Raw genomic sequence first — 14,941 nt, forward strand, 5'->3', positions numbered from 1 at the left:
AACAAAATATTGTGAATAAGTACTATGGAGATGTGCCTCCATCAATGCTACTTACTAGGTGCTTGGCCCCAGGCAAAGAAGGAAAAAAATGTAATTATGGCACAGGCTATGGTGTTCTTGTGGCAGAGAAAGAAGTTACCTAATCCCTTTATTAATGATGTGTATGGATCCTTCCCTTTATTTTGTGAGGGTTTTTTTCCTCTCTCCATAATTTATAGAACCCTCTGGTTCATATTTTCACCTAAGCCTTTGATCACGATCAGCTTTTTGACTTCTCAGGAGAGGCTGAAGGAGGAGAAAACAATCCCCTTCTATTTTCTCATGTAAACCCCCACACCTCATCTCTTCACTGCCACAGTGACTAATGATTTTGCCAAAGGAGAAAGTAGATGTTCTGCCCAGTCCACAGTGAAGCCACTACTAAAATGACCCATCCTTAATGTCAGTCTCGTGGCATCTCTAGGGCTGTCACAAACATCTCTTTCTAACCTGCAGACCATTACCTAGCTCTAATCCTTCTATTAAGGCTATGCTAGGCCCACCTTATCCATCCCATTTGGGCTGACTGCTTTCACCAACCCAAAGACAATGAGAAACAGCTCTATATCTTCATAGAACAAAGGGGTAATCATGGCACAGAGAGTTCTCCTCTCTAATTTTATTTAATTAGGTAGTCAAATAAGCATCATTCCAATGGTATTGATTATTTTCCTTTCTTGGTTTCCCCTTTCCCCAGGTGCAAAGATGTCTAAATGTAGACTTTAAGGTATACAAACAAACAGCTCTGGCTACAAAAGGATTCAACCTCATGAAAAGCTATTTGTGTTTAGATGATGTCTACTTGAGACAGGTCAAAAGGTAGTGCTAAACACAAACTCAGGTTTAACAATTCCGTGGGCAAACAATTTGTCTAAAGGATACTTGCTAAGGATGGGGCATATCCAAATAGAGTGTCTCACTAGTCATTAGTACAGGGGCGTAAGTCTTATCTGCTAAAACCCCCAAGTCAATACACTTCTGGAGAACAACTGAAAGTAGAAAAAAACATTCTGAGGGTCTCACTTTGTAAATACACATCTTAAGAGGAAGAAATTGTAAATTCAAGATACTAAGGGACATTCCAGAGGATGTACCATAAAAGACCTTGGAGACAGATTTCAGCAGTAACACCTTTACCTTCCCCGCCACCAGCCTTCAAATACACAGCCTCAGAAAGTAAAAAATCTGTACCTGGAAGAATGTCCTTGATAGAAACAATATCACTAATAAGGGAAGCCTACCTGGCTGAAACAAAGAAATTAAATTAACACTAGATCAAATGAAGCCATGAAGCAGCATAATAAGGGAAGAAATTGATTTTAAATGTTTCAGAGGATCCCAAGCCAAATTTCATTAGAACCAAAAGGCTCCAGAATAAAAATGGTGCTTCATCAGAAACACAGTTTCCATAAGCCACTGGGGAATCCAGAGGAAGTCTCCCTCTATTTCCTTCACTTTGATATGTCAGCAGCCTCTCCAGACAGCTCAAATCTTAAGAATTCTAGCTGCTTTGCTGGATAGGTACAGTGTAAATCCTGTGACAATTACTTGTCATCTAGCAGGCACAAAAACAGGTTTTATTAGAAAGTGTTCATGTGGGAGGCCATGGGAGGCAAACAGCCCCAACACATGGACAAACACAGAAAGCAACTTGTGGTTTTCGTAGCTGAAAACACTAAAACTCCACCCCCACAAGGGGCACTGATGAGCAACCGAGCAGAGTCATACATAAGCAGTCTTCCCATCGGGCCCATTACATGAGCACTGGGGTAGGTAGTGGCTGCTCTGCTGGTCATTTGGTTGAGGAGGCAGGATGGTGAAGCTAAGAAAGAGGCACATGCGCAGCAGCAGCAGCAGCACAGCCTTAAGCATCTGCATTCCTTGGGACCTGCAGGAGTCAAGTGGTGTACTCCTGAGGGCGAAACCAGGCCCAGGTGAATGGTAGGTGGAAGGAAAAGAGGGAGGGAGGTCCGCACCTAACTCAGGTCTCACCTCTGGGAAAGGAATGTGGGCTCTGCTTTGCAGGAGAGAGGTGCTCTGTCTCTCAGCGGGGAGGAAGAGATCGGAAAGACTGACCAAGGTTAAGAAAGTTCTGAGGAAAGGAGATTAGGGCATGTGACTATGTTAGAGAAAGGAAGGCAGGTCCTTGACTCTTGGCTCCCAAACTCCAAGGATTCTCCTACACTCATTAAATGTGGGCGTGGGAACACGGGTTACAAGAACACACTGAAAGCCTTCAGACACTTGCAAGGTAAAGTCCTCGATATGGGAATAGTTGGGCCAAGACTGCTTCCCCATTGGAATTCAGTTTATAAGCTGAGCTTGCATATGAATGTGTGCATGTGAGTGCACACCTACACAAATATTGCAGTGTGCTCTGTGCTCTAAAAGCAGGCCATAGAGAGAAAGAGGAAAAAACCCACCAAGGGCTCCTAGGCAGCTTGGCGAATTGGAGACGAGTTTCTGAAAAAAGGAAACTGCTTGATGAGTTATCCCTCTACCCATTGTCCTCAGGGATCACCACAATGGTAGCACATTTCCAGCAGACCCACCTCAAGGAGTGAAAAGAGACAGACCCAGAGACCTTCCTCTGAGAGCTCCCTACTACACCTTAGCACACTTGCCAGCAATGAGCTTAGGGTATTTGTGACTTCAGGAGGTCAGCTTTGCCTTCAAAAAATAACAGAAAAAAATGGTAATCAAATTATAAAGAAGTTCACATTATTTTCCCTAAGCCACATCTGGCATGGCTCACATCAGGTGTAAGAACTTGGCAAGTCAGTCTGCTTCAGAGCAGAAATAAAATTGGAGTGAAGTAAGGGGAAAAAAGGCCTCTGGGAACAATACTATCTTTTTCCTCTCTTGGTTGGGGCACCACTTATTACATTTAAAAGGCTATTTTTTTAATTAATAAAAACTATTATTTTCCCTTCAAGATTATCTGAATGCAAACAGTAAAGCAATGTCCTCTTGGAGGCTGGTACAGGGGAACGAAGAGAGGCTTCTAAGGCAGTCCCTCCTCTGCTTCTCAAAGTGATGCTCTGTCCCAGGTCCTCCTTCCCTTGCCTACAACTGTCCTTGAGTTTAGTGTTGGAATTGATAATTTGGAATTCAAAAGACAGCTGGAGGTGATAAGGACAGAGGAAGGAAGAAGGGAATTGGGAAAGCAGATTAGTCCTCTTCATCATCTTCACTTATGTCATACTGAACAGCCTTGTGTACCGAGAGGTTTGCTGGGGAGGAGGGTGGAGAAGTCTTGCCAGAGAAGGGCCATCGAAAGGAGGGAGAAGGAGAACGTTCACGAGTGGGGCTATTGCTTGGGCTCTGCTTGGGACTGATGGCTTGAAGCATCCGGCCTTTTCCTTCCTTCAGCATGTGTTTCTGGGGATGGAGAGGATAACAAAAGGAAAGTTAGAGGAAACCTCTGGTTGGTGCTAGATCACTACTAATGGATTGTAGATTTTGAACTAGAAAATAACTAGGGGGTCACATACTCTAACTCTCTCATTTAACAGGTGAAAAAACTGAGGCCCAAGGAGACCAAGTGACTTGCTTTTCAATCGCACAGTACTTTAGTAAGTACCCAGTGCCTCAATGAATCATCCTGGGCTTCAGTAAGTAACCACCTTGAATTGCTATTGCAGGGTGACTTTAGGTCACATGAGGATGCAGAATCTTAAGCTTGACAATGGCTTTAGGCAGTTCGTAGGCACAAATTTTTAAAGAGATTCTATACTGTAATAAACCACCTGCTAACTATATAAACATAGAATCCTAGAAGTTAGAAGGGAACCCCTCAGAAAGCCATCTCTACAATAAGCCTTTACCTCTAGACCAAATTATAGATCAGTCCACTTAAAACTGAAAACTACCTATCACAGTCTTAAAAGTTTTTGAAAGTTCCCTTGGTGGGAGCAAAAGGTCTTTAAGTAATCCTTTCCAACATCCAAATCTTCGCAAGAAATCTTTCTTGGAATTTAGCCTAAATCCCTGTTGCTAAATGATCACACATGCCACTGTCACATAATTTGGAAAGGACACTTTCTTTTTCAAAGAAGATTCTTTAATATTCAGGGTCATACAGGTATATTTCCTAAAAGTAAGAATTTACCTAATAATCTTCTTCTTTTGACCATAAGAACAACACTGAAGCAAGACAAATGAGGTTAAAGACTTACTTAGATACTAGATCTTTTTTTTTTTAAAGCAATTGGGGTTAAGTAACTTGCTCAAGGTTACACAGCCAGTTATTTCTGGGTATGGTGCTAAGTATCTGAGCCCAGATTCGATCCCAGCTCTCCCGACTCTGGGGCTGGTGCTCTTACTCACTGTGCCACCTGGCCGCCCCAATACTAGATCTTTTGAGAATGCTGATTTAAGACTGAAAAAATTATCAAGAAGGTATACAATTTCCAAATTATCAATCACCAAACATTTAACATTGAAGAACAGACTAAACTTTTGTTGTTGTTGTTCAAGTATTCTATAATGTTTTCAAGCAACAAGAAAACTTGTTCAAATGCTTAAAAGGATATACCCTCCAACCAGTGAGAGAGATCATACCAGTGCTCCTTCTGGGCCAAACATCTCCAGGAAGTTTCCAATGAATTCTCGGGATTTCTCCTCCCATTTCTGAATGAGGTCAATACTTTTCTCCTCCACCTTCTGCACAAACTCCTTTGACTTCTCCTCTACATCTTTTACCTTCTTCTTTACTTTGTCTACACGTTCCTGTAAGTTATATTTCTTCTCCTGGAAAAGGAAATAACTCTTCTGAAAAATACTCACCTAAACTTGGCTATAAAAGGAAAAGAAGATTTCTAACACACCTTGCTTATAATTCCTGTATTAAGAATCTCATTTTCATCCACATCCCATCCCAATTTCTTTATTTTAGAGGATAAATATGAATAAATATGTGTTATGATCTAAATGATCATCTTATACCAAGTTCTTCATACAGGCTTGGGACCCATAACAACTTAAGAGTGGATATCCAGAGACAGGCAGACAACTAACACAGGTGGATTCTGTAGGTGTAAAATTCAAGCCTGAAGCATGAGCAGCTCAGACACCATCCATTTCTGATGGAGATGTCCAGAAAATGGCAAATTCAACTGGTAACACTGTCAAGAAAATGCCAACTGCATAGCTTAGAGATCTAATCTGGGAAATGGAGATGATAAATTCTAGGTCTGCCTCTAACACTAGTTTAGATCTTTTTTCATTCTATGATTCAATTTTCTCTTAAGTAAAATGAGGAAATAAAATACTGCTTGGGTCATAGAAAAATATACAAGGACTCCTTGAATAGCCAGTGTCTATCGCCTGAATAATCTGTTTTAGATTTGAAGATTCAAGCATCTTAATTAAGTTGGATAGAAAGTCAGCATAGTCTGGCATAGGGGCTCTCCAAGTATGATACGAGAATCTTGAGGGTCCTTGAGTCCCCTTCAGGGGGTCTCCAAGGTAAGAACTATTTTCATAATACTTATACATTATTTGCCTATTAAAATATGCTTCCTTTTTCCAACTATATATCTATGTGAGGTTTGGTATTCACATATGTCAACCAAAACAACATATATCAACAGACTGAATGCAGAAGCAAATAGAATTCACCTGTCTTTCATTAAGCCAGATATTAAAGAGATTTGCAAAACTATGTAAAACAATGCCACTCTGATTTCCCTGTCTTTGGGAAAATATGGTATTTTTCATAAAAATATGGTATTTTCTCATAAAAAAGTTATCAGTTTTAATGTTTAATGTGGTAAATACCAATAGAAATAATCCACACACACAAATGTTCTTTGGGGTCAATAATTTTCAATAAAAAATTGGGAGTCCCAAGGCCAAAAAGTTTGAGAACCACTGATCTAGTGCAAAGTGTCCTGGATTTCAAGGCAAAGGCTAAGTCCAATGTTGGCCCTGCCACTAACTAGCCAAATGACCCCAAGGAAATCACTGAAATTTCAGCTTCAGCTTCTTTATCTGTAAAATGAATATATTAATAGTATCTACCTTGCTGAGTAGTTTTGAGAATCAAATAAAATAGTGAATCATAATATATATGTAATCACTTTTGATCTATAAAGGACTATAAATATGACTCACTAGAGAGTTGCTAGTAACACTATCATTACATTATCAACTCCAAAGAGAATTATGTCTACAAAGAAATAATCAGATTTTCAAAGGCAAAAAACTTTCAAATATAAAATTTATTCAATGATTATTAAATTTCAAATATCAAAGCACTTTCCCTTTACATGTACTGAATAGATTTATGGGCTTTATCCAATTGTCTGTATATTCTCATATATTAGGGCACATTTTCTGAATTATAAGCTTTTAGAGGGCAGAGACTGAATCTACATAATCATCAGTGTACTGAGCCTAGCACATGGCTATGGGAAAATAAATACCTATTTCAAAGCTTTAAACTGATGCTAAAATAGTGAAAGATGAAAACTAAGCCCTGTTCAGCTGCCTGGGAAGGTGGAACCAAGGGACTATGACTCACGTTGATGAAGCTGACATTGAGCTCCTTGGCAGTGTATCCCCGCTGCAGGTTCCGCCTCGCATATACGTCATAGTCCCTAACGATGCGGGTGATGATGTCTGATGTGGATATGCCTTCTGTCCTCTGTGTTGGCACGAACATGCCTAACACCACGATACACACACAAAATCACACACACAGATGACAGGACTCTGTTTAGCCCAGATGATGGGACTTATTTGCTTTATAAGGGAAGCCTAGTCAGGATAGCCATAGCATTGCAACAGTAAAGTCTGGTAACCCCAAGCTCCTCTATATTACAAAAGGGAATCTTCAGACTTAGAAAATGATTCCATAGAAAGGAAAGGCAACATTGTGGAATGGGAACTATGGGTAGAAACTGGGGAGACTTCATGGCACAGGGATTAGGAAGAATTTGGGATCTGAGACACAGGAAAGTCAATATATGTAAATAAGTTTTCCTGAAATTAAACTGGCTGTCAAAAGGAAGGCAAGGGCAGAAAGTGTTGAGAACACCATGCCAAAAGACAAGACTGGGAACCACAGGATCTCAGTTCCACTTCAGGCCTTGTATGTGACCAGAGACAAGTCATGGTCTTGGAACTAGCTTCCTCCTCTTGTAAAGAGAGATAAAATAAACCCTCTCCAGCTACTACTGATGTCCCACAATTTGAGAATCCACCACCGACTCACCTGCTTCTTTGATGTGCTTGTAAACATCATCACTCCCAGCAGAAGAATAGGGGATGTCATCATGGGCTACAAAGTCGATCTGATAAAAGGGAAATATTTCAAACTCAGGAAAACTGCCATCTGAAAAGAGCCAGTAAACCTTTCTAGTGAAAAGATACTAATCAAGAGGTAAGCATCCAACTTCTCTCTGTCATACTCGTACACTCTCTTATTCCCAAACCTGTAAAGGACTAGATAAGTAAGGGTCTCTGATAATGCAGAATTAGATTAGAAACAAGTTCATCTCTAATCAATTTGTTCTCTTTTCATCATTCAGTGAAATGAGGTAAAATAGCAACTAAAAATTCTTTTATTGCTAATATGAAAGAGTGACAGCTGAGCTCCAAAGACCAAATTCAGAAAAGGCTTTTTGGTTTGAGAATTCATCTTCTTACTGGACAGTAATTCTTATTTGCAATAACAGATGATGTAGAACAGCAATCATTTAGGAGTAGCAAAGAAATTCTTCTTTATTCACTCCCTTTTAAAGAGGAACAAGGGAAAGGTCTGGGACTAGTGGCTGCCACAGGTCACTGGCCAGCTCCCTCCAGACTTGAAGAAGCTATTATAGAATAAAGCAGTCAGTTAAATAGAATCATCAAGAAAAATTCAAGAGAATGTTCCCCGAGCCTCAGTTCCCTGAGAAGGAAGTATGGGGCTGCCAAAGGAGAAAGGGATATCACTTAGAACTTTAATTATCAGCTAAGTAACAATTAGCTGAGAGCAAGAATGAGAACCAGTGTAGGCTGACCAATGTTACAAGAAAAAAAGTAAAGGGAGGTGGGGAGGGATTGATGGGGGACGTGAAAGAATACTAAAGATCAACTTCCTAATTTTGCCTAGGATCTACTCAAGTTAAACCACTAAAAATCAATTCACATACTACTTTTCCTTTACTCTTCTAAAATGTAGAAGCAGATGATTTTATCTGTTCCCAAGGGCCTTCAACAAATCTCTGCTATCCCTTAAAACCTTCCTAAATCTTATTTCATAGCATCTCAGCCATAACTATTCTTCATTTCTTCACCTAGTAATTTTCTACAGCTTCCTATCTGAAGGGAATTCTTTTTCTTATACTTGTGATTTCATCAATGTTGGAAACTTCCAGGAAGGTAAATCCCTCTACCTATGAAGACCAGCTCTTATTTTGCAACTTCAAGTATTAGAGAGCAATGGTCAATGCAGTTCAGCATTGGTCAATGGTCAAAGCACCAATAAGACGCTAATGAGACTTGCTCAAAGTCACATATGGTGAGAGTATGTTCCTTAATTTATCATGTTCAAGGCCCTTCATCTTGCTCCCTCACTTTTTACACCCACCCTTTCCAGCAACAATGGCATTCTTCATTTTACATGGGAATTAAGATATGATGAAGAATTACAGTGTTCAATTTCTAAACTAAAGAGAAAACCCTACCTTCTACTCCTCATCAGACTTTTACCCCAAAATTAATAACAATAAAACCAAATCCAAGCTAAGTCAAATCAATATAAAGGTCTATGCCAATCTTTGGTGCTTGGATATCAGATCTTGAGGACAGTTCTGGGGTTCTGGTGACTATCTATAAATATTCTTTATCCTCTTCCATAGAAGAAGAGGGATAGACCAGCTGCCACTCTCTTGAGAGTGAAAGGGGCTGGGGAATAAAGAATGGATACATATACCCAGTCTCTTACCTGATGCTCTGCCAGGAATTCAGGTGTTAGTGTCCAAGGGGCATTCCTCACCACCTCATCAACATAGCGGCAGTGCTGAACTGCATCATAGCGTTCATTTTCATTCATCACTGTGAAGCCCTTGAAATTATGTGTCAGCTCATCACTGCAAACTGAGTCCATGGGCACCATTAAGTTATCAAACAAAATCACATCTGCTTGCCCAACCCCCAGCTTGTATTCTTTCCCACCTTGAAAATGAACCAATCCCTGCATGCTGAACAGTTTTCTACATATTGCTAAGCCCAAGAATTAAAGTAGATGGATATGCATTTTCCTAACAGTAGATGCATATCCCTCCACAGGAACTGTAAAGACTATGTGTTAGGAGTGGCTACATGGCGCAGTGAATAGAGCACCGGCCCTGGAATCAGGAGGACCTGGGTTCAAATCCAGCCTCAGACACTTAACACTTACTAGCCATGTGAACTTGGGCAAGTCACTGAACCCCAACTGCCCTCCAAAAAGCAAAAAAAAAAAAAAGACTTTATGTGTTAAGAACTTTCCCAGAGTGGATACAATAAAGGTCTAGGAATGAATACATTTAATTTAGCTCTTTGCTCTGGCACAAACTTAGCTGTCTGCTCCTAGTTTCATTGATCAGTACCTATATATATATATATATATACACACAGCTGGATTGCTACTACAACAATTGCTTGTGGTATCTCAAGTGGTCCAATAGAAGAAATGCAAACCTGGGCCAAGTGGACAAAATAAACCAATGATGTTCCAATGACTCAATAAACTTAAGCTAAAAGTAAATGGAGGAAATATATGGCATCTCTGTTCAATAAGCAAAGAAGTTCTATTCTCTTGATTATAGTTGCTCCTACTTTGTATTGCAGTATTAGAAAGAAAGGAAGAGGACTCAGTATTTACCATCTCTTTCTGAACAAAAGTAAAAAAATCTTTCCTTACCTCCCACAATAAGGTATGTGTTAGGGAATAGGTTCTTTGCTTGCATCAGAGCCCGGGCATGACCAGAGTGAAATAAGTCAAATATGCCATCAGCATAAACCCTTACAGGTCGATCACCTTAAAATGAAAGATAAGAATGCCTCAATAAAAAAGAATTGATTGATCATCATATCCTTTCTGTAAATGACACTGGATCAGATCACAGTTAGACAAGGCTTATCTTAGTTTCCTCATCTATAAAATGGAAATGAAACAACTTCCCAAGGTTGTTGTGAGGATAAATTATATTTGTAAATACAATTTGCAAACCTTAAAGCACTATATAAATGTTAGTTATTATTTATGGTTATTATCATAATAACAAATGACTTGCAGTCCTAGTCTCTCCTCTGAATTTCTATTCTGCATCACCAAGTCTCTATTAGAGTTTGACAATCCCAAATGTATGTCCTGGAACAATTTATTCAATAACAATAACACTGTAAAGACAAATAATATTGAAAGATTTAGGAATGCTAATCAATTAACCAACCAAGATGGCAGAGGGCTCATGATAGATGTTACTTGATGCCCACTTCCTTGACAGTGATAGACTCAGGGTGCAAACTTTTTGAGGTATATTTTTTTGCATATGGCCAATATGGGAATTTGTTCTGTTTAACTATGTTATGTCTTTAACAGGGGTTTTGTTTTTCTTTTCCCTCTCCAAACTTCCTCATTTCTGCTGAAGGTACCACCATCCTTTCAGGTCAGGTCCCAGGTTCAGAATCTTAGCATTGTCTCTGACTCCTCAACACCGTACATTCAATCAATTCACAAATCGTGCCATTCCCACCTCCACAACTACTTTGTATATATTAGTATCAATTCACTTTATATTTATGGTGTATATACATATAGCTGTACTTGTTGCCTCCCGCACTAGAATGAAAGCAGGGATTGTTCCATTCTTTGTACTTGCATCCCCCAGTGCCTAGCACCATACATGATACACAGTGATGATTGTTGACTGAATCAATGCCTGAGGTGGTTCCCTGCACAGGCCTGAGCACAAGTATGACTAAGAACTAGACCTAGAAGAAATTCATGGTCTCTTCCTTAAGTTTTCACAAGGCAGGTACTAATAAAGTACTATCCTATAATGAAGAACTATCCTAGATTTCAAATTCCTTTACCTCTTTATATATTCCCTCAAATTATCCTCATCAACATATTTTGCTTTAATCAGACCTGATGTGCTCTCCTCTTCCCTCCCCATCTCCCTCTTTTATCCTCTCTACTCAAAAAGTCAAATTTTACTTGCTGATATTTTTAAGATTTCTATTTTCCAAGGAATCTGGTTTCTTTGCTTCCTTTAAACCCAACTAAAATCCTATCTTCTACAGGAAGACTTTCCCAGCCCCTCTTAATTTCAGTGCCTTTCCTCTATTATTGCTTTTTTTTTTTTGGAGGGCAATTGGGGTTGTGACTTGCCCAAGGTTACATGGCTAGTTTTTGTGTTAAGTGTCTGAGGCCGGATCCGAACCCAGGTCCTCCTGACTCCAGGGCCGGTGCTCTATTCACTGCACCACCTAGCTACCCCACCTCTATTATTTCTTATTTATCCTGATTATAACCTGCTTTGTATAAAATTGTTTGCATATTGTCTCCTCATTATATTGTGAGCTCCTTGAGGAAAGGGACTTCCTTTTGTCACTTTTTGTCACAGTGCTTGGTATACAGTAGGCCCTTAATAAATGTTTATTGATTGATTCTGTTGTCTCCCCCTCCATATCAGGCCTTTCCAAAATGGTCACATGCATATTTTCTCTCTGACTTCATCCACTGCTTCCCTAGATTACATCCACCTAACTCTAATATTGCACCTTTAAACCTCCCTATGAAAACTTGAGGAACACTCTTCTCTACATCAAGCACAAGTTCAAAATTCATTAAGTTTGATTTTTGCCTTTGATTTTCTTACACTAGTAGTAACACAGAATTTAGTCACTTGACCACTGGCCCAACAAATCAGAAAAAGAAACAATAGAGAGAAAAAACACTGATTTGAACCATGACAAATAGAAACTTTAGTAGCCTTGTTGCTGTTTATTTTCAGGCTTAAGCTCTAGTTACTTTTCCAAAGATTTTCCACTATAACTCTATCTTCTGTACTTTTATACCACCTATGTCCAAGTTCTTACAAGGCGCCCTGGGTTTGGAGTCAGAGGACCTGGGTTTAAACTGTACTACTTTAAATAACCCATGTGACCTTTAGCAAGTCACTCCCTCTTTCTAGGCTGCTATTCCCTTATCTGTAAAATGCTGAGGCCTCTAAATTTGCTTCTAGCTCTAAATCTCTGACCATAGGATCAAGCTAAATGACACCTTCTACAATAAAGCCTTTCCCAATAAATGACCTTATAGGCTAAAGAATTCTTACAAATATTTAGTCCATATTTCTGATGAACACAGAATTTATATCATCATGTATGATTGTAAATTGTGTACATGACTTATCTCCCCTATTTAATTATAATTTCTTTAAGGGTAGAAACTATATTTTACTCATCTCTGTATCTCCACTAGTATCTAGCATAGCATAAACATGTAATATATGCTTGTTAAATTTGAATTTATTGAAAATGTAAAGTCTAAAAGGAAAAAAAGGTGACCAAGAACCAAGAGACTGGAGAGTACGTGTTGAAGGGAACTTGGATAGCATAATATAAAGAGCACAGATGTCAGACACAAGGCCGCAGTTCTGGTCCCAGGAATGTCGCTGATACCTGTGGCTATTGGAATCCCAGCATCATAACAAGAACTGTCATATTTTTGATGAAATTAACTATGAATTAAGATACTTTGTTTTGTGGGGTAATTATTTATATGAAAGTTTACTCATCACTCACTAAGGTTAAGGGGACTAGCAAATAATTTGTATGGGCTTTGTTGAACTAAATGATCTGACATTTATGAATATTCCACTTATTTTCAACTTTATTTCACCAAAAATGATCCACAATTAAGTTTACACAGTTATATTTGGTAATAACAAAACTTTGTTCAGGTTTGGGCACAATGGAGAATGAAGAACTCTCTTCAGTAGGGGAAATGTCAAGTGCTGGTGCCTACAAATGAATTCCTTATCTCATGACTGAATTTCACCCTTGAACTAAATGTCTGTTGGCATTTTGGAATTTGACTCCCTCTTACAATGTTACAGAAACTGTGTTTCTAATCTAGGTTTGTTACAATCCTGTCCATAAGATTATTTATGAAGCCATACTGACTCATATTAAGTACTCTGCTGATCAAACGATTAGAAGTAACCAGAAGCTATCACACCACAGAAGGAAACATTAAACATGAACAGAGCTGAGCTATTTGGCGCAAGTAAAGCACTCTGTGGAGTCTGTCCTTTTGTGAAGATTTGGATGCCAGGCATCTTTCAATATACTGTCCATAAGTGCCATGGCACTGACATTATGAAGCATCCATATTTATAATAATTTACTACTTTTTAAAAGTTATTTTATTTTTTCCAATTATATGTAAAGACAATTTTTAACATTCATTTTTTTTTTGGAGGGGGGAAAGCAGGGCAATTGTGGTTAAGTGACTCGCCCAAGGTCACACTGCTAGTAGTGTTAAGTGTCTGAGGCCACATTTGAACTCAGGTCCTCCTGACTCCAGGGCCAGTGCTCTATTCATTGTGCCACCTAGCTGCCCCTTAACATTCATTTTTACAAAATTTTGAGTTCCAAATTTTTCTTCCTCCCTATATCCCCTTACCTCTTCCTAATAGAAACAATTTGGTATAGATTACATATGTGCAATCATGTAAAACATATATCCATGATAGTCATGTTGTGAAAGAAGAAACAGACCAAAAGGAAAAAAAAAGTATGCTTTGATCGGCATTCAGGGTTTATTAGTTCTTTCTCTGAATGTGGACAGTATTTTCCATCATGAATCTTTTGTACTTGCCTTAGATCACTATGTGAGAAGAGATATATCATTCCTAGTTGATCATCACACAATGCTGCTGTTACTGTGTACAACATTCTACTGGTTCTGCTCATTTCACTTTGAAATAGTTCATGCAAGTTTTTTAGGGTTTATCTAAATTACAATCATACAACATAGCATGTTCAGCCATTCCTCAATTGAGGGACATCCCCTCAATTTCTAATTTTTAGCCACCCACAAAAACTGCTAAAATATTTTTGTGCATGTAGATCCTTTTCCTTTTTTTAATTATCTCTTTGGAATACAGACCTAGCAGTGGTACTGCTGAATCCAAGTGCATGCAGTTTTATAGCCCTTTGGGCACAGTTCCAGATTGCCCTCCAGAATGGGAGGATCAGTTTACAACTCCATCAACAATGCATTAGTGTGTGTCCCAATTTTCCCACATCTCCAACAGGTATCATTTTCTTTTTCTGTCATATTAACCAATCTGACAGGTCTGAGGTGGTACCACAGAGTTATTTTAATTTGCATTTCTCTTAACTGATAGTGATTTAGACCATTTTTTATGATTATAGATACCTCTGATTACTTTGTCTGAAAACTGCCTGTTCATATCCTTTGACCATTTATCAACTGGGGAATACCTTATATTTTTATAAATATGACTCAGGTCTCTATATATTTGAGAAATGAGGCCTTTATCAGAGACACATGCTATTAAGATTATTACCCAGTTTTCTGCTTTCCTTCTAATCTTGTTTGTACTGGTTTGTGAAAAAACCTTTTTAAATTTAATATAATAAAAGCTATCTATTTTACATTTTATAATGCTCTCTGTCTCCTGTTTGGTCATAAAGTCTTCCCTTCTCTATAGATCTGACAAGTAAACTATTCTTTGTTCTCTTAAACTGCTTGTATTACCCTTTATGTCTAAATCATATATGATTTTGACTTTATCTTGATAGAAGGTGTAAGATGTTAGTCTATACCTAGTTTCCCAAATTCTCTCAGCAGTTTTTGTGAAATAGTTGAGTACTTAACCCAGAGATGGGG

General features: G+C 38.7%; 1 protein-coding gene across 1 annotated transcript in view; it reads right to left on the minus strand.

The window, feature by feature from the left end:
• Positions 1 to 2,959: 2,959 nt before the first annotated feature.
• The window catches only part of LOC138143747 (choline-phosphate cytidylyltransferase A), an 84,501-nt gene continuing 72,519 nt past the window's right edge, over positions 2,960 to 14,941 (minus strand). Inside the window, exons 8-13 of the mRNA XM_069065018.1 lie at positions 9,935 to 10,051; positions 8,975 to 9,126; positions 7,259 to 7,337; positions 6,566 to 6,708; positions 4,603 to 4,791; positions 2,960 to 3,420 (exon numbers count right to left, since the gene is read on the minus strand). Coding sequence (XP_068921119.1) covers positions 3,211 to 3,420; positions 4,603 to 4,791; positions 6,566 to 6,708; positions 7,259 to 7,337; positions 8,975 to 9,126; positions 9,935 to 10,051 — 890 coding nt within the window. The 3' untranslated portion in view covers positions 2,960 to 3,210. The remainder of the gene's footprint in view (positions 3,421 to 4,602; positions 4,792 to 6,565; positions 6,709 to 7,258; positions 7,338 to 8,974; positions 9,127 to 9,934; positions 10,052 to 14,941) is intronic.

This window comes from Petaurus breviceps, unplaced genomic scaffold (genome assembly GCF_028583685.1).
Source record: "Petaurus breviceps papuanus isolate PSGF00001 unplaced genomic scaffold, PetGlider_PUasm1.0 90654, whole genome shotgun sequence".
Classification (NCBI taxonomy): domain Eukaryota; kingdom Metazoa; phylum Chordata; class Mammalia; order Diprotodontia; family Petauridae; genus Petaurus; species Petaurus breviceps.